At 39.5% G+C, this 24,243-nt stretch overlaps 1 protein-coding gene across 1 annotated transcript in view; it reads right to left on the reverse strand.

The window, feature by feature from the left end:
- The window catches only part of ITGA8 (integrin subunit alpha 8), a 175,106-nt gene that overhangs the window by 20,852 nt on the left and 130,011 nt on the right, over window positions 1-24,243 (reverse strand). Inside the window, exons 26-28 of the mRNA XM_037890767.2 lie at window positions 22,542-22,667; window positions 18,291-18,404; window positions 855-956 (exon numbers count right to left, since the gene is read on the reverse strand). Of these exons, the coding sequence (XP_037746695.2) occupies window positions 855-956; window positions 18,291-18,404; window positions 22,542-22,667 (342 nt within the window). The remainder of the gene's footprint in view (window positions 1-854; window positions 957-18,290; window positions 18,405-22,541; window positions 22,668-24,243) is intronic.

Below are 24,243 nucleotides of genomic sequence, written 5' to 3' on the forward strand. Positions count from 1 at the left end.
GACACCAGACTCTGGGTTTGCCCTCTGGCCTGTCTCAGACTCTGACCTTCTAGTACCCAACTTGGCCTGATTCCCAACTCCTGCTCTGACCGCCCTTGCTCTGGTATTGACAAAAAATGTACACAAAAATTGAGTCCCAGAACTCCTTTCCCCAATAACCCAGGCTCACCTAAACCTCCCCATCTCTAAAAGTAAGGGGGGTGTGGTTCCTAGAAATCGAACTATAGAACTATAGAAATCTTATTTTAAGGGGAAATGGTGTAATTAGATATCACAAGCCTGCAATTATTTGAGGGTGGAAATCCAGAGGATGAGTGGAGGTCTTTCTGAAAATCAGGACATAAAAGAGTAACTCCATGACAAACAAGGACAGAGGGTTCTATGGAAAGAAAACATATTTTCTACCCTTTAGGCATGCTGCTGATTGGGAGGAGACCAGTAACATGTTTAAAAACAATGAACATAACAGAGACAAGATGGTGAAAGTTGCACAAGGTTTTCCCTTCAGATTGTTTGCCCACGGTAAGAAATTACAGGGGTAATTAGAGTTGGCTTTGATGGTAGAAAGATTTTTCTGCACAAAAAGTCTAACATAACTGAAATTAAAACAATGCACAATGTTACAATTTGTAAAAGAACTGAGCAATTAATTTAAACTGGAGTTCATTGTCATATCAGCTTCATGTAAAGAAGAGCAATAAAGAAGTTTCATTTAAAAAGAATTCAAGGAACTCACACAGGAAATACTGGTTTTGCTTTTCCATATGTATATATAGAAAACCTTCACAACTGTGATCAGGATGACCAAAGTAATTCATGTGCTTAAGTCTTAACATATTTTTTGTGATACTTACTGCTATGCTTCCCTCAGGGTGTTTTGTTGGCTGCACTTTATATGGCATCTTCTTAACTTCAAAGGACACATTGGAAAAAAGGGTATACTGGTAATTATTTCTCTGGAAATACAAAAAAAGATTTATAAGGAATATATTTAAATTTGAAGATTTATACAAGAAAGACATCACATACTTTGACTGTAAGCTCTTTGTTGTACACAATGGTACTGCGGCCTACAGATGGTACCACAATACAAAGACAACAAAAATTGAAGAGTGAAGCTGAAAACCTAAATACTGCATGCATTTCAAAGGTGATGAGGGATGCACCTGCAAAAAGTGCACATATTTACCAGTTCAACAGAAGATTTGTGAGTGCAAATATGGGGTTTTGTGAGTGCATGTTATGTTTAGTTTTGAAATGAAGCCTTGAATCTCCAATATCAGGAAAAGCTCTGTGCGTCTTCAGATTTCCAGGCCTATTTTCAAACCTATTTGTTAGGATTCCTTGCTGTCTAATATGAATTGGCCATACAGTCCCAATGAAAAATGCCAGTCCAAGACTATAGGAATAAGCAGGCTTATCTTAATTTACCCATTTTGGTACATTTAACATAAAACTGATTAAAAATATATAAATAAAACTATTTGTCTTTTTAAAGTCCAGCAGCAATTGCAATAGGAATACAGAATGATCATGTAGCTCTAAATAGGTCCCATCAATAGCAGTTTTATTTGGTCTTTCCTTTGATCTCTACAGAAAACCCCAGACATGCTGCTTGACCTTTACTATCCAAAAATGCATCCCTCCTTTAATTAAGATTCCTCAATTTAGAGATGGTCTGTCTTTATTGGATACCATGGTTTTTAATCTGGTTCAAGTCAGAAGCAACAAAAAACTTACCAGCTGAAGTTCATTCTGGAACTTTTAGATGAAATGGTTTCAGCCCATTTCCTAAAGGTCAAAGGAATATAGGAATTGCCTACATGGGCTCAAACAAGGGTCTGTCTTGTCCAATATCCTGTCAGTGAGTCTCCCACTAGATCTCTCAGGGGAAAGTGCAAGACTTGCTGGAGGCAGTTAAGGGATAACCTATCCCATGCAAAAGTTTCCTGCTAAGCCCCATTAGTTAGAGACTGGCTTAAGTCCTGAAGCATGAAAGTTTATATCCCTTAGAAAACTCTTGACTTTTTTTAAAAGCATTTACTATTATAGCTCTGGATATTCTTGTTTTCCATAATTATAGTTCAATCCCTTTCTGAATCCTGTTAAGAGCTTTTGGCTTTAATGATATATTATGACAATGGGTTCCACAGGCTAATCATGCTTTGTGTGAGAAAGCATTTCAGTTATCATCAGTCTGAATTTGCCACCTTTTGGTTTCAGTGAACGTTCTTGTATCATGAGAACAGAGGTTCCAGATCAACCTTCTCTTTATCGTTTATCTTTTGTTTCCTTTTATTATGTCCCCTCTCATTTGTTTCTTCTCTCAGATAAAAAATCCTAATCTTTTCATTCTTTCTTCATAAGAGAGGTTTTCCATGCCCCCAATCATTCTTTCTGCCTATGTTGCAACTTCTGTTATAATCTTTCTGAGATGGAGGAGTGAGCAGAACTCAACACAGTATTCCAGATGAGTGTGTACTGTTGATTTATATAAAAATGGGGACCTCGTAACCAAAGCTACCCTAAAATTTGGCACCAGCTGCTTGCAGGCTATGTTGAGTGGCCAAGGAATGAACTGGCATGGAGTCTGAATTACTATAGTAACATGAGCCAAGTGTAATTGTTACCTGATACACATCCAAAACTCACTTTCTTTTAGCCCCTTGCTCCCTCAAACACTTATGAACTTTCCACACTCTCTAGAGTTAGCTGAGCAGTAAAGAAAGCCAGTTCTATTCTTTTCAATTCATAGTTTTATTTAATAATCCACTTTAAAAAGAAACACAATACTCCCCATTTTCTGACACTCTTTGTGATCTCATTCTGTATCTTATACATTATAGTGCTGGATTATCCTGAAATCCTTTCTATCCCATAATACAGTTATTATATTTCATTTTCTTCCATTAATTGTACTTGTGTTTAATTTTTATTCTTAACCCTCACTGTCCTTTCCCAGGAGAGGATATAGAAAGTCCTTTTCATTTCTCTCCATCCAGGGCACATTTTGGGGCTTTGTTTCTTTCACAAGACTCAGTTTCCAATCAGCTAGTTTTTGTTCTCTCTCCTGTGCAAGGTGTTGGTTTTCTCTGGGATTTCCTGTGGCATTAACTTTCTTACCCTTTTCAGTTCAAGGATGTTTTCTCCCTTTTCAGCTGCTTCCCAGAGCAAAAGGAACAGAAGACTCCAATTATCTTCTCTTCGCTATTTTCTTGCTCGTTATGTGGGAAGGATTTTTGTGCACACATACCTCTGCATGCACTAAACCTGGACTTTTTGCTTGAGCATGGAGCACACACAAAGTTGGGCAGCTTTGTCAGCACACACACACTTCTGAAAATTTTTCCCTCTCCCTTTTTAAACAGTTTGCTTGTCAAATATGTCAGAATATTTACTGGTGACATGAAACCAACATACTTATTGCCTTATGGAATTCATTTGGCTGTGCCATTACTTAGCAGTCTTAACATACTGATAGCAGTGGAATGTTTAATATCACCACATATTAAATTGCTCCTTTAGGCCAATGTTAGGAATGAGCAATAGAGAGAAATCTGCCTTAAGTGACCACGAACGGACAGACAAATCAGATCCGCAGCATAGGTGTGTGGTGTTGAGATGCTGCTTGTAATTATTAGAACTGGGAGCACTGGCGGTTGGGAGTCTGAAAGGACAGGAAACAGGAAGACGGGGGGGCGGGGGAGTTGAGGAGGTGGAGTGAGAGCTACTGAGGGTGCAGCAGCAGCTTGGTAAAGAGGTTTCCACTTTAAAAATAAAGTCCTGTTGACGTTTGTTAGTACCTTGCCTGGTTGCTACAACATTTTAGCGATGAGGATGGATCTTCTGCCTCTGAACCCACCTGCACCCTTTCTGCAAAGCCCAGGTGAGCCTCCAATTGCTTTTACTACCTGGATCCGTATGTTTGAGACTTATCTGCTTGCAATTACTGCTACAGAGATTTCTGAAGTAAGAAAGCGTCCTCTGCTAATCCACTGCCTTGGAGCAGAAGGGCAGTGTATATTTTACACTTTCCCCCTTGCAGATGATAAATATGAGACTGCACTCACTGTATTAAAGAACTTTTTTGTGCCAAAAGTGAATGTAGTCGCCAATCACTACAGATTTCGCCAGCATGAGCAGAAACCAGGGGAGACTATAATGCAGTATATTGCTTCCCTGAGGAGTCTGATTGTAACTTGTGAATTTGGGAATATGGCAGATGAGATGATTAGAGACCAGCTCATTGAGAAAACAACCATGCTTTGTGTAAGAGAACGCTTACTTCTAGAACCACAACATACACTAGAAAAAGCAATAACCATTGCTATTCAGATTGAGTTAGCTACAGCTGAAGCCAAAATAATGAGCATGGATACAGGAGGCACAGTCCAGGCTGTGAATCCTTTGCAGAAAAGTTCACTATCGCTGCAGTCAAACGATTACAAGAGGAAAACTAATGGAAAACCACCAAATCAGCTAATTTAAAATACAGTAAAAGCATGCTTTCGCTGTGGATCTCCAAAACACCTTGCAAGCTACACAGGAAGTCCAGCAAAAGTAGCTCAGTGCAATCATTGCAAAAAGATTGGGCATTTTGCTAAAGTATGTCGCAGTAGCCAGTTCAGTCAACAGGTGCATGCAGTTACAATACTAGATGTTACTGTGCTGAGTGTGGACAAAATCACTACTGCTCATATTCCAGAACAAATGAAGTGCACTGTAAACATTTCCGCCATACCCTCAGGCAAATCACACTCTATTCAGCTAATGTTGGACACTGGCTCAGCAGTATCCCTACTACCTGATTCCATCCATTTCCATTACTTTAAAGATGTGCCTCTTACTGAACCCAAAATTCACTTGGTGTGCTATTTGAAAAACCATATTCCAGTACATGGCTGCCTGCCAGCAATAGTTACTTTTGGTGATTGCTGTGTAACTGCAGAGTTGTACATTGTCCCAAAGGCACTCTTATCCTTGGCAGAGATTTATTGGCTGCTTTAAATCTCAGGGTAGTTAATGGATTAATTGATCTTCCTCAGCAAAGCACTCTCGTGGTACACACCAGTTTCAGCTGGGACCAAACACCAGGTTGAGGAGAAACTCGGCTGTGCTTATGGGTTTCTGCATAAAGTTAAAATGCAGAATAGTGTGATGCGTGTATGACAGAAGTTACAGCACTTACCATCTTCAGTCAGGGAAGCTGTTTCAGAGGAACTTAGAAAACTGTTCAAAAGGACATTATTGAAGAGATTGACTCGTCGGAATGGATTTCACCTATAGTAGTGACACAGATGAAAGGTGGAGGCATTCGCCTTTGTGTGGACTTAAGGGAGCCAAATAAAGCTATTGTGATTGACAGTCATTCTCTTCCTCACATAGAAGAAGTATTTGCAGAACTCAGTGGAGCACAGATGTTTTCTACTCTTGATTTTCAGACCACATACTACCAGGTTATATTGCATGAAGATAGCAGAGACCTCACAGCATTTATTACACATAAGCCACTATTTCATTTTAAACATGTTCCATATGGTCTCACATCTGCCCCAAGTGGCTTCCAAAAAATGATGTAATTGATTCTGAAGAATCAACATGGAGTTCAGTGCTATCTGGATGATATTATCGTGTTTGGAAATATTTCTGAGGATCATGACAATAACCTGCAGTCTGTACTAAACTGCATCAGCAAAACAGGCCTCAAGCTCAATAGGCCTCAAGCTCAAGCCCAAATGCAAATTTAGACAAACTGAACTCTCCTTTCTGGGGCATACAATTTCACAGGCTGGACTAAAACCTGATCCAGATCATATCCTGGCAATTTCAAATGCTCCTCCTCCAACAGATTTGCAAACCTTATGTTTCTTCTTGGGTCTTACCTACTGATATGCAAAATTCATTCCCAATTATGCTTCTGTCATTGAACCGTTTTGAGAATTACTACAGAGAAGTTCAACCTTAGTGTGGACAATGGATGCACAAGCTAGTTTCGAAACAGTGAAAGACTTGATTGTACATAGTCCAGTTCTTGCACTATTCAGTCCTGCATTGCCCACAATTGTAACTACTGATGCTTCTGATTATGGACTTGGGGCTGTCCTCACACAACTTCATGAGGACAACACAGAGAGGACTGTTGCATTTGCTTCAAAGACACTAAGTAATGCTGAGAGGAAATATTCTACAGTCAAAAAAGAAGCACTTGCTTGTGTCTGGGCTACTGAAAAATGGAGAACTTACCTGTGGGGCTGCACATTCAAGTTGCGCACAGACCACAGCCCTTTGACGACATTGCTCACCATGAAAGGACTAGGAAGAGTAGGATATCGTATTGCTAGATGGTCTGCAAGACTACTCTCTTTCAATTATGAACTGGAATTTAAGCCTGGAAACCAAAATGTGGTAGCTGATTGCCTTTCTCGCCTGCCTTTGCCTTCACCAGATGGTTCACTGGAGGATGAGGATGTAGTAGTTGCGCTTAATACAAGCACTCTTACTGTAGTTACAAAAGAACAATTTCAAGCTGCTTGTTCAGCATGTCCAATTCAACAAAAACTACGGGAATTTCAGACAAAGAGATGGCCCAGTAACCCTAAAAACCTTGACCTAGTTTTGCTGCCTTATTTTAGAGTTCAGGATGAACTTTCTTTGCTCAGTGGCTGTGTGCTACGAGGTACACACCAGCTACTTGTGCCAGAAGAATTACAGTCAAAACTCATACACCTGGCACACGATACTCATCAAGGAATTGCCAAACCAAACAGTGACTACGGGATCTGTATTGGTGGCCAGGGATGGACTCTCAAACTGAAGCACTCATAAAATCTCTATCAAGCATTCTTACAACTACAATACCTACCTGCGGAAGTGAAGAAACAGATTGATAGAGCCAGAAGAGTTCCCAGAAGTCAACTACTACAGGACAGGCCTAACAAAGAAAATAACAGAATGCCACTAGCCGTCACCTTCAGCCCCCAACTAAAACCCCTCCAACGCATTATTAAGGATCTACAACCTATCCTGAAGGATGACCCAACACTCTCACAAATCTTGGGAGACAGGCCAGTCCTTGCCTACAGACAGCCCCCCAACCTGAAGCGAATACTCACCAGCAACCACATACCACACAACAGAACCACTAACCCAGGAACCTATCCTTGCAACAAAGCCTGTTGCCAACTGTGCCCACATATCTATTCAGGGGACACCATCATAGGGCCTAATAACATCAGCCACACTATCAGAGGCTCGTTCACCTGCACATCTACCAATGTGATATATGCCATCATGTGCCAGCAATGCCCCTCTGCCATGTACATTGGTCAAACTGGACAGTCTCTACGTAAAAGAATAAATGGACACAAATCAGATGTCAAGAATTATAACATTCATAAACCAGTCGGAGAACACTTCAATCTCTCTGGTCACGCGATTACAGACATGAAAGTTGCGATATTACAACGGAAAAACTTCAAAACCAGACTCCAGCGAGAGACTGTTGAATTGGAATTCATTTGCAAATTGGATACAATTAACTTAGGCTTGAATAGAGACTGGGAGTGGCTAAGTCATTATGCAAGGTAACCTATTTCCCCTTGTTTTTTCCTCCCTCCCCACCCCCCCAGACATTCTTGTTAAACCCTGGATTTGTGCTGGAAATGGCCCACCTTGATTATCATACACATTGTAAGGCGAGTGATCACTTTAGATAAGCTATTACCAACAGGAGAGTGGGTTTGTGTGTGTGAAAAAAGGGGGGGGGAACCTGGATTTGTGCTGGAAATGGCCCACCTTGATTATTATACACATTGTAAGGAGAGTGATCACTTTAGATAAGCTATTACCAACAGGAGAGTGGGGTGAGGGGAGAGAAAACCTTTTGTAGTGGTAAACACCCATTTTTTCATGGTTTGTATGTATAAAAGCATCTTCTGTATTTTCCACTGAATGCATCCGATGAAGTGAGCTGTAGCTCATGAAAGCTTATGCTCAAATAAATTGTTTAGTCTCTAAGATGCCACAAGTACTCCTTTTCTTTTTTCATAAAATCCTGTGTCACTTGCCAAATGCATGATAAGACAGCAGTGACATGTACCTCTCCATTGCAGCCTGTTCCTCTTCCTGAATCTGCATGGGAAAAAGTGGCAATTGACATTGTAGGACCCTTTGATACTGCTTCAAGTGACTGCCATTATGCCATCACTTTAATAGACTATTGCAGTAAATGGCCTGAGGTAGCATTTACATCGCAAATCTCTTCTGCTACAATAATTAAGTTCCTCTCTACAGTTTTTAGCAGGGAAGGTAACCCCAAAGAACTGGTTTCAGATAATGGTAGTCAATTTACTTCCCTGGAGTTCGAAACTTTTCTAGCACAAAGGAACATTTTACACAGAAGGTCATCCCTATATTACCCTCAAGCCAATGGGGAAATAGAACGGTTTAACAGAAGTTTGAAAGAGAATTTGCAAATGGCTAAACTGGAAGGATGATTGTGGATAACCTTCACTACTGATTTCTTGCAAGCATACAGAGCTACACGACATGCCACAACGCAAAGATCACCCGCAGAGTTACTGCATGGGAAACAGATGAATACTAAACTGAACATTGCTGGATTGTTAAAGGCACGACCTGATGCCCCAAGCGAGGATGATGTGAGAAAAACAGTTGAACAGAATTAAGCAAAGTATAAGGCTTTCACAGATAAGTGCCGGGGTGCTAAGGAACCAAAGTTTGAGTGTGGTTCCTTTGTTAGATTAAGAAAACCTGGAATTTTATGCAAAGGGGACCATAAATTCACAACTCCTCTTAAAATCATAGAGAAGAAGGGACCTTACACCTATCGACTTTCTGGTGGGCAGGTATGGAATGCTTCTTATCTTGCACCTGCCTATGCACGAAGAGGAGATTATGCCAACACCCAGTCTGCACTGGATGACTTCACTGTAGTATCAACACAACAAGACAATGCACTGGAACCGGGGCTTGAGACATGGCCTGTCAGACACAGACGACCACCTGTCTGGACTAGAGACTATGTTATGTAGCATCTACAGTGTTTTCAGTGTAATATTTCTGCCAACAGTATAGTGTCTTGTTTCATATTTGTTCCTGTGGTTAGAACAACAATGTTTATTTTAATTGGGAGAGTTTCTTAAGAGAGGAGGGAATGTGGTATTTATACGCTGCTTGTAATTATTAGAACTGGGAGCACTGGCTGCTCGGAGTCTGAAAGGACAGGAAATAGGAAGGAGGGGGAGGGAAGTTCAGGAGGTGGAGTGTGAGCTATCGAGGGTGCATCAGCAGCTTGGTAAAGAGGTTTCCACTTTAAAAATAAAGTCCTGTTGAAGTTTGTTAGTTCCTTGCATGGTTGCTACAACAAGGTGGTCTTCTAATAAAGAAGGACTAGATTGGCACTCAATAGAGAAAACTAGTTTGTGGCAGTCACTTAAGACAGGAAATTGCCTAATAAGAATGATGTTTTATATAGATTTCATGGCATTTAAATTGTGTAAGCCAGAGTCTTCAGAGCAGGCATCTTGTTCTTTATCTTGGTCACAGATTATTTTCTTCTTTTAAAGCTTGTTCCATTCCTCAAAACTAAATTGACAACATTCTAATTCTTAGACAAAGTCACATAAATACTTGGGCATTTCTCATTTCTGCTGATATATTTTACTGTGGTTTACTAGGATACATGTTAGGAAATTTACAACTCCTGCTGCCTGAAAAAATGGTTTATTAATTCAACTGTTCGCGTTGGAGTAGGATTCTGCATGTGATTTATAAATGAACTCTGCCGTGAAGGTGACAGGATATGTTAGATTATGAAATGAACAGGCTGTAGAGAGATCATTCACACAATGTGATTGGCTAGTGTACAGTACAGGGCATTAACTCTCTTCAAATGCCCTGTACAGAAACGCATCACCCATAAAAAATAAATCCTTTCACCTACTGTGTATGGTTTATTTCATTTTCAGCTTATATTAGCAATAACAACCTCAGTGAAGGGCACTTCCTGGGGATTAATAAACCTAGGCTGTTCCTTGGGCCACCAAATCCTCTCGGCCAGTCATTAAGCTCCAGGAAATGCTTTGCACCTTAATCTTTATCGCTTAATAGCAACAAAGAATGTAAAAGACTCTATATGTAGTCTTTATATCCACAGGACAATTTGCTTGTGCTAAAGGGTACTAATAAAACATATCTGGTTAGGAACAACTGCAGACTGAAGCCTTTTAGTTGTCCAAACACCTAGTAGATACTGGAAGCTGTCTCTGTTTCCCCCTTATGCAGTCCTGTTTATAATTCTCAACTAATTCTTGAGGAACAAAATTTTTCCCACCAAAGAATGATTTCAAGTCTCTCATGTTTAACTATTCAGTGTTTACTGGAAGCAGTGAGACCTGTGGTTGGAAATACAAGCGAAGGGCTCAGTTACGGCTCTAAGAGCAAGGGGAAAGAGGTCATGCACTGCATAAGTGGCAGTGTCTAAAGACACACACCAGGCAGAATGCCTTCACGGACACTTGCCAGTGGAGGTTCCAATAGCTGTGGAACAAGTACAGCATGTACTCCCCCAGCTCAGTGCTGCAACTGTTTGCCAGCGCCCTGCGGGCAAGGGAGATCTAGAGCAGACTAGGAGTGTTTGTTGCTGCTACATCTTCCTCATACACTCTTTGGTAAACTAGATCCTTTGCTTTAGCAACTGCGAAACATAAGAGAATCTGGAGTCAACAGAAAGTGCTTCCAATAAGCATGCAGTGCAGTACTTCCCTACTTACTGTCCAGACAAACACAGGGGTAATCTGTAAAGAGCATGAGGCTTTGAAAGCCTTTGAAATGGGTGTGCTACAGTCCAAGTGTGCTTTAGTCTGAGTGCAGAGTAAAGTACAGGACAAACATTAGATCAGGCTTGCAGGTCGTGATACTGGGGGAGAGTGAGAAGGCAAGAAGCAAGTTTAGCCAACTGGACAGGAAAGGTGAATCTGGCAAGTGGTCTCCTTTGCCCTATAGTGGTGCTCCAACCCGCAAATGAGTTCCAGAGTGCCACCGACTGCCACTGAAGCCTTGAGGAATGCTTATTATTTATGAGATTCTTTTCCTTTCAGGTACAGTACACTGAAACCTCTCTCAGTGGAGGACTGAATGGTTATGTATTTTCCTTATTCCTTGCGCTGAAATGGAGCTCTTCCCACAGAACTGAAGCTTGCTGTATACAGAAATCATGTTTTCTGACAGTGCTGGTTTAACAATGTTAGTCCTGCCTCATTCCAACATGTTCCCCTTCATTTCCACTGGTCTCTGGCACACTTAGAAGAAAGTGAGCAATTTACTGTTACCATTTAAATATGTGCTTTGGGAATTCGTTAACTTTCTCTCCATTACTCACACCACCTAGGAACATAACAACTGCCAAGAAATAGAGTAACTTCTCTAAATGCAGATAATGAGGATTATGCAACAATTTACTGTGATATTACATTTCAAAAGTAGTGAATTTATTATTATCATGAAGTACATGTTATTTATGACAGGCATGCATATTCCTGCAAAAATCAACACACCCACTTACTTTGACCCATTTGAGCCCTTGTACTGGGTTTTGTGCATTTTTCATTCATTTAAAGGGAATATTTTGAATTGAAATAAAAGACAGCAATTTTGCCAGGGTTTCATAGAATTTTAAAAATTCAGGTTTTAAGGGTAATTGATTTATATTATGCATTTGTTTCTTGAGATTTATAAAATATAATAAGACTCCCATCTGCTGCTCTGGGCACCTTTGACATTATTTTAAATAATACAATAAAATCAAAACCAGTAGCAATGCCCCAACAAAACTCCATCCCCAACACAACCCAGTTGGTGGGATTTTCCTCAACAAACCTCCATTCCCTCCATGAATCACTCCCCATCCCAATATTTTCAGCCACTCATTTTTCTCTTTTACTTATTTTGTTTTCAAATTAACAAAGATTCCTTGAAACTAAAGAAAGGAAAGCAAAATCCCTTGACCCCTGATTTCCGTGTCATTATGTTGGTGCTGCTAGAGGAGGAACACAATAAACTTATGGCTGTTAGTAGTTGAATCAAAATCAGCTACATAGACTCTCTATATGGCCTATGAGATCAGTAAGACCTCTCCAATCTGATTTTTCATGGCTTTCCTTGCACGTAAAGTTACTGTGCAGGCTGCCAGAATCTGCCAGTCTATTCTGAGGGAACTTGGCTTGGTTGCAGAATAATGTGTTGGATAGTTACATGCAAGCCTCCCTTAGGCCCAAATACTTTCCCCTGCATAGAGAACTAGGCTTACAGAGTGGAGTTGAAGGGGGTCAAGCAGGGACAGAATCCTTCTCCCAGGTGACAAAGCCATTCTGCACACAGATGGGTGCTCACACCAAGATCTGATTTTTTTTCTTTTCTAGTTACTGCAGTGCATGAAGACAGGCATGGCCAAATCCAAATGTGTGGATTTATATACGGGCTAAGGAAGGGAAAACAAAAACCCTTCTGTGGAATCATGCATATTCTCTAGGCATTGTTCCACTACCTACTACATAGCCAGTTCCATTCGTACATAGAACTCTTCAGGCCCTGTGAGTGCTTGGGAGAAAATTTATTAATAATTTTCAGGCACTTTTAACACAGATTTAAACAACAGTTAAGAAAGAGCTGTGCTCTGCTCCCTGCCGTGCTGGTGAAGACCTGGCAGAAGAGCTTGCAGTCTGGAAGGGTGTTACAAATCAGAAAAATGGTACAAATTCACCACTTAGGGATACATTTTCAGAGCAGCTGTTTCATTGCCCAATTCACACACACTACATTAAAATGTACCCATTAAACAAAGGTCAAAGAACACTTAGGCAAGATCTCCATGGAGCTCCCTCCAAAGGTTTGGCTTAGTACCACAACTTGCCATGACCGGCATTTCAGCCACCATGGGTTGAATAATGAAAACTATTAGATAAACATCTTTACTATAAATTAAAGAAATGATAGAACCCTAATGGAACACAGTGTAACATGACCATGTAAGGTTATTTTTTTTCATTAATCAGGCATTTAATGATTTGCTGGCTCAGCAAGTCTGACTCCATTAGTTAGCTTATGTGGTGGTTCTTATTTACATCCAAGCTTTGAAATAAAGCCAGAAATGGCTCTGCTTCTTCTTGGCCTCTGTACAACATCCTTCTCTATCTTTGTTGGCTAGTTAGGACACTCAGAGCTGCTTTGTTTACTCAAACATGTCTAATTATTGCACTTCTTAAAACTGCAATTTGTGATAAACGTTTTGATTTTAAGGTGACAGATGACAACTGCCATGCGGCAAAAAGGTCAGCAATTGTCAATCAAACCACATGGGAAAAAAGAGAGATTATATATGACTGAATGCCAATGATGACAAAATATACAATCAGTTTTGTACATTCTTTGAAAGGAAATATGAATTGTTAAGCCTAGCATGAATCACATTGGATCAAATTCTCATCAGCAGTGTACTAGTATAACTGAGGGGAAAATAATGTACACAGTGACATAGTTGATTGTGCTATAAATATAAACTTTTCTGTATTAGTAAGTACAAACAATTCTTTCTGCAGATCATCATCTCTTCATTTATATTACAATACAGCATAGGGCTTGTGTGTTAATATTACCTCTGCTCTTTTGTACTTGCAAATTGTACAATTAAATTTATAGAGTTTGTATAGAGTTACGTGTACAAAAAAGCAGAAATAATAACATTAACACACAAGTCATACATTGTGTTGTATTATAAATGAGGAGGTCATGATCTGTACAAAGAATATACTGTACCTACCAATACAGAACAATGACTGTGGAATTCAGCCTTACCCTGGTACGCTGTTTCTTGTTTAGAAATAGCTCCAGAGACCATACCAATTCCCTCAGTCTATAGTTTAACCCTAAAGATTCATTGGAGGTTAGTCCTTAGATTTTAGCCTAGATAACATGTTCCAAGCTGCAATGTTTTGGGTGTATTTTTATTTACTTCTGGGATAGTCTTGGGAATTGGAAGTTTACAGGCTTTTCCAGAGCACATGATGCCCTTTTTAGGAAATTAATTGTGGCCTGTAGTCTTTTATGGCTGTGCCTGTATAACTGTTAATTGTAAAAGGGGCTCTGGAAAAGGAAACGGTTTTACGGGGAGAGGGAGAGTGGCAGCCTGCATCCTCTCATGCTATTTCCTTTTTATTTCCCCTGTAGATAAGGGTGGATACAAAAGGCAGGGTATCTTTTTCTGGCAGCTTCTTAGACATGAGGTGAAGTACTAGATGCAACAACTCTCTCAGGACAATGTTTGTTTTTAGTCAGAAGAGGCTCCGGCTCCTTTAAGAGAATCTTTGTGAGCATTTATAAGGCTTGTAAGTTATCTTGGGGGAGAGGCAGAAGAAGGACACAGGTAAAACAGCTAAAGCTATCACAGACCATACAATGTCTAGGTTGGAAGCATGGCTATGTATTGACAGAGGAGTGAGCAAAAGGCCTGTAAGTGACTCTTGCACACAACAGCAATCTCTGCACTCTGGAAAACACAGGGATGTCTCACTCCTGCTTCCCTTCCAAAAAGCAAGCAGGAAGGGTGCAGGGCCATGACTCCAACTGCTCCTTTGCACCTGTTTGTGGAGCTCGGCCAACGTAAATGGATGGGTAGAGGGAAGGCACAATCTGCTCCATCCTAATGGATATAAGAGATTGCTCAACTCCCACAGACAAGGATTACCACTGGGAGTCTATTCAGCATACCTATATTGGTGGCCCGGCGTGGTTTCACACTGCACCTTATGGAGGGGGTAATACACATTTTCTTTACCTTTAATACTCTATGGTACTTTATCAACAGGTTGTTTTTCCCTTTTCCAGGGGCAATTTGTAAAATGTGCACCTTTATTTTGTCTTTCATAGATTTTAAGACTAGAAGTTATCATCAGATCATCAAGTCTCACTTCCTGTATAAAACAGGGCATAGAATTTCATCCACTTACCTCTGTATGAGCTCAATAACTTGGGTTTGACTAAAGCTTATCCTCTAGAAAGACATTCAGTCTGGATCTGAAGAATTGAAGAGATGGAGAATCCACCAATGCCCTTAATAGACTTCCAATTGCTAATCACTCTCACTTTAAAATGTGTGCCTTATGTCTTAGGCTTTAACTTCCAGCCATTGACTCTTGTTGTAGACAAAGCCCTTTGCTGTGTTCAAGAGATCAAGATTTGACCCTTAAGGAAATGGTCGAATTTCAGCTGCAGAATAACAAATCCAGAGGCTTTGTTCTATTCAGGTTCTTATATCACGCTCATCACTGTAGTACCTCAGTACTTTCCAGTAGTGCATTAAGCAATGCGACTAACATCCATCACAAGTTGTTCTCTGATTCTCTCCCTGGGGGAGAAGTGTGTGCAGTGGGATGTTTGTTTTGGTAGATGTGTTTCTTTGTTAGTTTTTAGTTGAGTCCAGAATGCCAGATGTGCTGTTCATAGTAAGGTAACTAACTTCTCGATTGCTTCTGGATAAAGAGGGAGGAAAAACTCTATGTGGTTGAATACTTGGGCTCTGCAGTGCTCAGGTGCCATGGTGACGGGCTCAGGTTAAGAACATTAGCTAAACAGGTAGGTTCTTAGTAAATAGTATGGATGGGTGAACTGATTGAGTTGAACATAATAAGGAGGAAAACCAAACTAGTGCCCAAAAATCAAATGGGATATCTTCTGAGGTTCAAAAAAACTCAAAAACAAACAAAAAAAACCCTGTGTAACTTTCGCATTATATCTATCTTCTTCTGTCTCTGCACTTCCATGTTCTGGAAACAGAAATGTCCATATACATCAAGAAAAACTGTTTTAATTGTATTTTCTGGGCAACATGAGCAGGAAGCACGGTAAATCTGGTGAGGGAGCCTGTTCCCACAAGATCTCCAGCCCAGTTTTCCCAGATTCAGGAGGTTAAGATAGTTGAGAGAAGCATCCAAACTTCTGAGGATTTATTTGAACCAAAGCTTTCAATGTTTGCTCATCACTAATAAATGATTCACTAAATAAATCCAAAATGAGGGCCCTTAATCCCTCCTTATGAACTTATTTGTTTGTGTTTGCAAAATATGAACCTTTTTACAAGCACCTTATTTGAATTAAGGAAACTGAAAAACAGAGATAAAAATTGGTTAGCATCCCAAATCGTTAGGAGAAGGTAAGTGTACTTACAAATAAAAAAAAAATTCAAACGAGGTCCTTTGTTACTGAATTGGGCTGACATCACCAACCCCAGAGCAAAGTAAGACATGCAGCTGACTGCTCTGTTTTAGGTGTCAGTGGTGCCATTAACTGTGGCAGAAGAAACACAGAACCTGAACTTAGGTCTTGACAGGCAAAATTTCCTCTTGTTTAGATCTTTAAATGCCCACTGCTGACCAGTAAAATGTCGAGGGGTAAGGATGTGCAGAGTTATGTGCATTTGGCTCATTATTGATTTAGAACCCAGGACCATTAGGTATTGGACTGGTTTAAATTTGGCTGAATACCCTCCTATCTGCTCTCTAGTTCCTCCATGAAGGCCAGAAGAAAGAACATGTTGACAGGATCTTCTCTTATTCACTTCTGGTGATGGAAGAAAGAGGAGGTTAAAAGCTGAGGCTCTTCAAACTCCTGTCCTCACTGGGATATTTTCCTCCTCTCTTTCTGCTAGTCTTAGGTCCACTAGGCATTCCTGTTTCCATACCCACTGTGAACAAAGGAGGGATGCTGAGGAATGATCTTTCTTTTTCTGCATTCCAAGCTGAAGGAGTGGGGGAGGGGATCCAGGTTAAATGTCCATGCAGAAGGAGGGGATAATGCATCAACATGTGGGTCTAATACCTAAACCATGACAATACTGACAGGTGAACAAGTAACTTTTAATTTTTAAACTGCATACAGAGCATTCATCATCAGCTATATGGCTCTGAGACATATGAGCATCAAGAAAACGGAGAAACATGCCCTCGCAGAGAATTCATACCAGTTATAAAATAAAGCCACAGGTAAGTCAAGTCATCTGGGAGAATCAACAGAAGCCTATGAGCAGATATACTATGGAAAGTCAAGGTAAGATGGTGTCAAGGTTCCTTCCCCACTCTGAACTCTAGGGTACAGATGTGGGGACCCGCGTGAAAGACCCCCTAAGCTTATTCTTACCAGCTTAGGTTAAAAACTTCCCCAAGGTACAAACTTTGCCTTGTCCTTGACCCTATGCTGCCACCACAAATTGTGTTAAATAAAGAACGGGGAAAGAGTCCACTTGGACACGTCTTCCCCCAAAAACATCCCCCAAGCCCTACACCCCCTTTCTTGGGGAAGGCTTCATAAAAATCCTCACCAATTTCTACAGGTGAACACAGACCCAAACCCTTGGATCTTAAGAACAATGAAAAATCAATCATGTTCTTAAAAGAAGAATTTTAATTAAAGAAAAGGTAAAAGAATCACCTCTGTAAAATCAGGATGGGAAATACCTTACAGGGTAATCAGATCAAAACATAGAGAATCCCTCTAGGCAAAACCTTAAGTTACAAAAAGACACAAAAACGGGAATATACATTCCATCCAGCACAACTTATTTTACCAACTTATTTTACCAGCCATTAAACAAAAGGAAATCTAACAAACAATTAAACTTATTTTACCAGCCATTAAACAAAAGGAAATCTAACGCATTTCTAGCTAGAAGTTCTGAGACTGCATTCCTGATCTGTTCCCAGCAAAAGCATCACCCAGACAGACAGACCCTTTGTTTCCCCCCCTCCAGCTTTGAAAATATCTTGTCTCCTCATTGGTCATTTTGCTCAGGTGCCAGTGAGGTGATCTTAGCTTCTTAACCCTTTACAGGTGAAAGGGTTTTGCCTCTGGTCAGGAGGGATTTTATAGCACTGTATACAGAAAGGTGGTTACCCTTCCCTTTATTTTTATGACATATGGGGATCAAGATCAACATGGAATATGCAGTAAAAACTGGCAAAGTAAAATGGAAATGGACACAATATTCAGAGGAGGGAGAAATTAGCAGTATGTGTGTGACATAAGCATGAAGCAGAGAGATTTACCCCAAAACAAAGTGATGACAATAAGATTCACAAGTTAAGACCATAATATATATATATATATATATAAACACATATATATAAACATACATATAGACACACTATATATATATATCTTTAAATAAACAGACAAATAAAATGGGCTTTTTTGTGTGTAAAGAGTTTCACAAATTACATTACCTGTAGGAAAGTTTGGGCCCATAACCGAGATCTGATTTTTAGTGTTGCACTCTTTCCTCTTTCTAGCTGTCCCACCGTACACGAGATTATTAAACACTTCACGTTTGTACAGTTCTGTATAAAAGTAAAATGAAATTATAACACTGCTTTTGTAACAAGGCTAATGTGAGAATACACACACTTAATTGTACACAGATTTAATTTCCCTCAACTGCTCTAAATAGAAAAAATGATAAACTATCTTAATGTATTAAATATCATGCATCTTCAAGAATTTAATCTAATACAAATGTACAACAAAAGATATCTGAAGTGCCTTTGTGAGAAATGAATAACCACAATGGGGCTTCTTCTAAGTTACCTATGAATACAACCCTTTACATATGTTAGTGATGACAAAGCTAATAGCATTCACCAGTCTGGTTTGAAGAATTCTTAAAAAGTCCAACTGTTTAACAAAATCTTGTTTATTCCTCTTTCCCCTTTCCTTCCCTCCAGCCAGTTCCTTGTCTCTTCTCTGACTCCCAGACTCCATATTTACACTCTCAAAACTTCCCCTCCTTCTCTGATACTCCTAATTTTCCTGGTGAAATTTATATTGCAAAGCCAGCATGTTTGCTGAGCTTCATTAGCTGCTCTATTTGAACCTGTGAAGCTTCTGTGAAGCTTTCCTGGTGAGCAGTGATCCTGGATGGGGAAAGACCAGAAAACACACAACTGAATACAACAGCCAATCGGCCCTAGCCAAGACGGCTGGAGTCTAGAATGGAAATATTACCAGCCAAGATAAGGAGCTGGTTGGAACTCACAGATAGGGACAAAGAATTGGAGAAGGGGATCTACTGGGGAAATCACAGAAAAAAATAGAGCTGTACTGGACAAATGGAATGGAAGGCAGCTCACAGGGAGAAGGAACTAAAAGCCAAGGGACTGTTGGAGGTCAGAGAGAGTGTTTGGGGTATTTATTCAAATAGATCTAAACCTAAGGGTAGGTCTACAGAGCATTTTGGACCGTGCGGAGCAAGCTTTCCAGCCTGGGCTGACAGACTTGGGTTAGCAGGGCTTGTACTAGCACTCTAAAAATAGCTGAATAGACAGCACTTTGAAGTTGTGGCTTGGGCTGGAGCTCAGGCTCTGAAGTCTAGGGAGGAGGATGGGTCCAAAATGCTATGCAGATGTACCCTAAAAGGTTTGGACTCAGTTCAGGGGAAAGGCTGATATTTTGACTAGTCCATTTTCTTTATAATCCAATTTGCCCCTCGCTGCTACATACTTTACTCACAATGGCGATGCCAAGTGGTTTTGATTGTCTTGAAGCAAAGGTATCACCTCTACAGACACAGCGCTTCATTAGTGCTATAATGTACTTTCTGTAAGAATATCCTTTCAGAGACCATACTCTGATAAAACTGGGTAACCACCTTCGTGAATAGGGTGCTAATATATTTTATTATGTCTGAACATATTCCAGAAAGAGTCATGCCTAGCTATAGTGCTACACCAGTATAACCAGCGTAACAATACTCCCCATAAATCTCTATCTCATCACATCTTAAGTAGAGGCTGTGTGCTTCCTCTCTACTTTCCACATCCTCAGAAGAGACTCATGCTATAAGCCTTGTTTACAGTACCTATTGTAGAGGATATACATAGTTAATTCTTCCTATTCAGTCATTCTCTAACCAGCTTTATTTAACTTTTCATCTGTTTTTTTTTTAATTTCTAATTACAGAGGACAAAAACACATATTAACAAAATATGGTTGGATATTAGGAAAAACTTTTTCACTAGGAGGGTGGTGAAGCACTGGAATGGGTTACCTAGGGAGGTGGTGGAATCTCCATCCTTAGCAGTTTTTAAGCTCAGGGTTGACAAAGCCCTGGCTGGGATGATTTAGTTGGGGATTCGTCCTGCTTTGATCAGGGGGTTGGACTAGATGACCTCCTGAGGTCTCTTCCAACCCTGATATTCTAGGATTCTAAATCATTGCTGTGCAAGAAGCCTGATTTTGGCTGAAAGTTGAAGACCTGAGCACACATTCCTATTTTTCTTAGGAATGTATTTAGCCCTTTATAGTCTTCACTATACAGAAACCATGAGAGGTAAAAAGGAAAGAAACCAAATGTTTAGCAAACAGGACAGACAGGACAGGATTAGAGCTAGTCGGAAAATGCTTCTCCCCCTGTAAAAAAATGACTTTTCATCAAAAACTGAAAACCAAACAAATTTTGGGGCTGAAAATTAAAAATGTTCAGTTTTCATCCAAAAAGTGTTTGATATTCAGATGAAAAGTCAAAATTTTCTGTGGAAAACAGACACTTTCCATGAATATTTTAAATTTAATTAAAAATCCAATTTGTCAGCAAAAACAATTTTCATGGAAAGGTTTTACCCAGTCCTGAACATAGTACTCAGTCAAATGGGCTAATGGCAAAAATCAGCATCAACTAACAAACAATATATTGGCTTGCTTTTCTAGCCTAAAAACACACATGACAAGCTAGAGACTACCAAACATCTCCATACTTTACATATGCTTGCTGCATATGCCACCTTCCTAAGCATCTGGCTAATGCTACTGTGAGAGAGAGAATCCTGGACTAGTTGGACTGCTAGTCTGATCCAGACTGGCACGTCCTATGTTTCTGTGAAATCAATCTAATATTGTCTGTCTGGATCAAGCTGCTGAAAAACCCCTGGTTCTTCTTATTTTAAAGTACATAATAAGATGCAAAGACTGTACATACTTATAAATTTTGTTAACCATTCACAGTTGCTGAAGTCTTTTCTATGTTGGCAACATAAGAGAGTAGTTAAAGAGGAATATAACTGATAATTAAGGCATTACTGAGAAATGGATTAAAAGTTTTGTGGTACTGAATGGTTTGTCTTCCAAAGGCTAGGTTTTTTTGTCGTCTTGCTAGAATCAGAATTATTTCCAAAGTGTGACGTTGTTGGTCTTTCTGATGACGGAAGAATTATGCAGGACACAACCACCATAGGTATATGAAATCAGTACTTCTGTGATTCTATTTTTAAATTAAAATAAGTCATTAATTAATTTCAGCTTTGGGCTCCCCCCGTTTAAAAAATAGTCAAATTCCATTTTCAGACATAATGTAAAGACATTTTTTGTTACTTTACAAGCAGAGATTAGGCCTACAGAGTTCTTTTTTTTCCTATTTGTGACAACTTCTGGTGATAGCAAGGAGCTCAAACATATGGTGACAGTGAACCGTTTACCAGGAGACTAGACAGCAGGAAAGAAACTCGGGCTGGGGTTAATAAAAATAAATGGAAATGATGGCCACAAGAATCCCAGGTTTTGGCCTCAGGGTCACCGATTTAGAAATACAGCCTCCAGGCAAAAGGACCTGGTAATTGTGATGCTTAAATACTCTAAAACGTGGAGTACTCAATGTATGAACAACAAAAACCAGACTGACAGCATGTTATCGTCCAGATGTTCATGTCCCAGAAGGCTTTGAGACTGATACTCAGAGCTATGTTGCCACACTGGGTGAGAGGTCTTTGCTGTTGCCAACATTTTACAGACCCTGTGTTTTTGATCGGTTAGATATTTACCCTTGAAAACTAAAAAAACTGGTAAATTATACCAGAACTATTTTGATTGCTTGTGATACTTTAAAGAACAAAATACTTGACATTTCTTGAAGCCAGAGAATGTCTTGAGTATTTATTGAATCAATATTTGCACTTGACAATATTATGGGACAGCGCTGTTATTTTTGGTATATTTCAGTAGCTGAGTTTAAGAATTTTATGAAAATGTTAAAGACCCGTTAAGAAAATATATGCATAGATTTTAAAAGTGTTACTATGTTTCATTATTTTAGGCCATGATCTGGTGAAAGACCCGAGTGAGTGGGTGGAGGCATGTGTGCGTGCAATCCATGAGCCTCTCTACTTTCACAGAGAGGCCACTTGAGGCAATGCATTGGTAGAGAGGTCTGCATTTGTGGACCCAACTGCAGTACTGGGTCCTTAGACTGTAAGATCCTTGGGTAAAGGATCTGTCACAATTTGTCTGTAAAGTACCAAGAAAATCAATGGTGCAGTATATAATGCATAGTTAAGACAAGAGATTTAAAAATCAGTTGTTCCATCATTTACTTGTCACTTAGAACAGTAGGAAGTTAAAAGTCTGTAAAGAGAATATGACAAAAGCAACAGTCACATTGTATAGCTTGCGCATATAGTCCCAGCACTATATATTTCAAATTAGCTCACCAGTATTTTTGCGTAGCTCTTCCTTCGTGGTTCTACCATGGTGACATCCCTCCGCCCGATATAGTGAGGAATAGTGGAGTTATGCAAAAAAGCAGTGAGTTCCGGGGTGTCCTGTGGAACAGCAAACTGGAAAAAGAAAGACAGTGAACTGAAATGATATACCATACAGTTACTCTAACAGGTATGTTGCCTTCTCAGGGAGCTTGAACTTTATACTGACTTGTTTTTTTATAAATTTAACTGCACTACCATGAGACTAGATGCCACTTTCTTCAACTAGCAGCTTGATTTGTAATAGCACAGCAGGATGGTGTCCAGCAATATGCATTGCACTAGATATATTTTTTTTCTTATCCTCATTCTTTACTGGAGCCAATTTCATTGCTGTACTTGTTTTTGTTAGACTCCCGGGCCCAGGTTCTGATCTCTGTTACAGTGTAAATTCAAAGTCACTCCCACTGAAGTTTAGTCATAAATAGAGATCAGAATCTGGCTCTAGGAATGTAATGGTTTTGCCAGCATCCAAAAAGATCTGCATCCTACTATCCTCATTTTTGGTGGTTGTTTCTGGAAGATTAATTATTATAACAAAAATTCTCCAACTTAGTAAAAACTCCAACTGATTTGTCTTTAAGCTTTGAGTGAATATTCACAAACAGAAAATTTAAGAGACCGAAATCTCAGAGCCAAAGTCTATTTTTATTGTTGATAGTTTTGTGTTTAGGTGATATAGAAGGCACTTAGTGTCTTCCTTTGTCTTTCTTGAAGCCTCCAGAGAAACAAAAGGGGTCCTAATTTTTCAGGAAGGAGAGATAAATTCTCTAATTTAGCACAGTTTTATCAAGTCAAACTGCAATGAAATATATGATGAAGTTTGTGATCTGACCTCAACAGGAATTCACATAAATACATCCAAAACAATTCCTTAAGGGCCTCAGATTAAAGGAATGTATAGGCTGGTATGCATTTAAACTCTGAAGCACAAAACTTGCATTTATTTTAAACAAATTCCTAAAAGAAGTATTTGCAGTTATCAGAATTTTTTTTTAGTATAAAAGGTAAACACAGACATAAATACACACATAATCCCTTCCATACGCTATTCCTGTATAGTACTATATTTCTACCATTTGTCTGATTTAATGTATGAGGGTCAGGACAGTTTACTTCTTAACATCCCACAGAGTGGAAGAATAGTATAATTAACTGCTGAAAAAGTCGTTAATCAGAAATGAAATTCTTTTACATAAATTAATTTTTTTGTCTGCACTAAGGAAATATTTAAGCAGATAGTAAATCTCTCTCATTCTCTCTCAGTGAGGTAACACATGGGTGTTATTTATTTCCAAGATTCTCTCATCGGTACATGTAGGGCCCCTTAATGATGACAAATTAAAAGGAATACACTGTAATAAACTGAAACTTATCCTTGGAAGAAGCCATCAATATATGATCACAGATTATATATAAAGGTAGAGTTGGTCAAATAACAGATTAAAAAAATTGTGAATATTTCACAGAGTATAGGGTTTTGGCAACAGGCACATTCAGTTACTGCAAAAATCTAAAGCTAGTCTCCATGATTCAGCTGAAAACTTGTTCTTAGTCTTGAGTACAGATATTTTACATTAAATACATGTATTCTATCCACTAGAATAGTTGGGTGACCAGTTTGGTAGCTGGAATCCCAATCAAAGGATTC

This window comes from Chelonia mydas, chromosome 2, assembly GCF_015237465.2.
Source record: "Chelonia mydas isolate rCheMyd1 chromosome 2, rCheMyd1.pri.v2, whole genome shotgun sequence".
In the NCBI taxonomy this organism is placed as follows: domain Eukaryota; kingdom Metazoa; phylum Chordata; order Testudines; family Cheloniidae; genus Chelonia; species Chelonia mydas.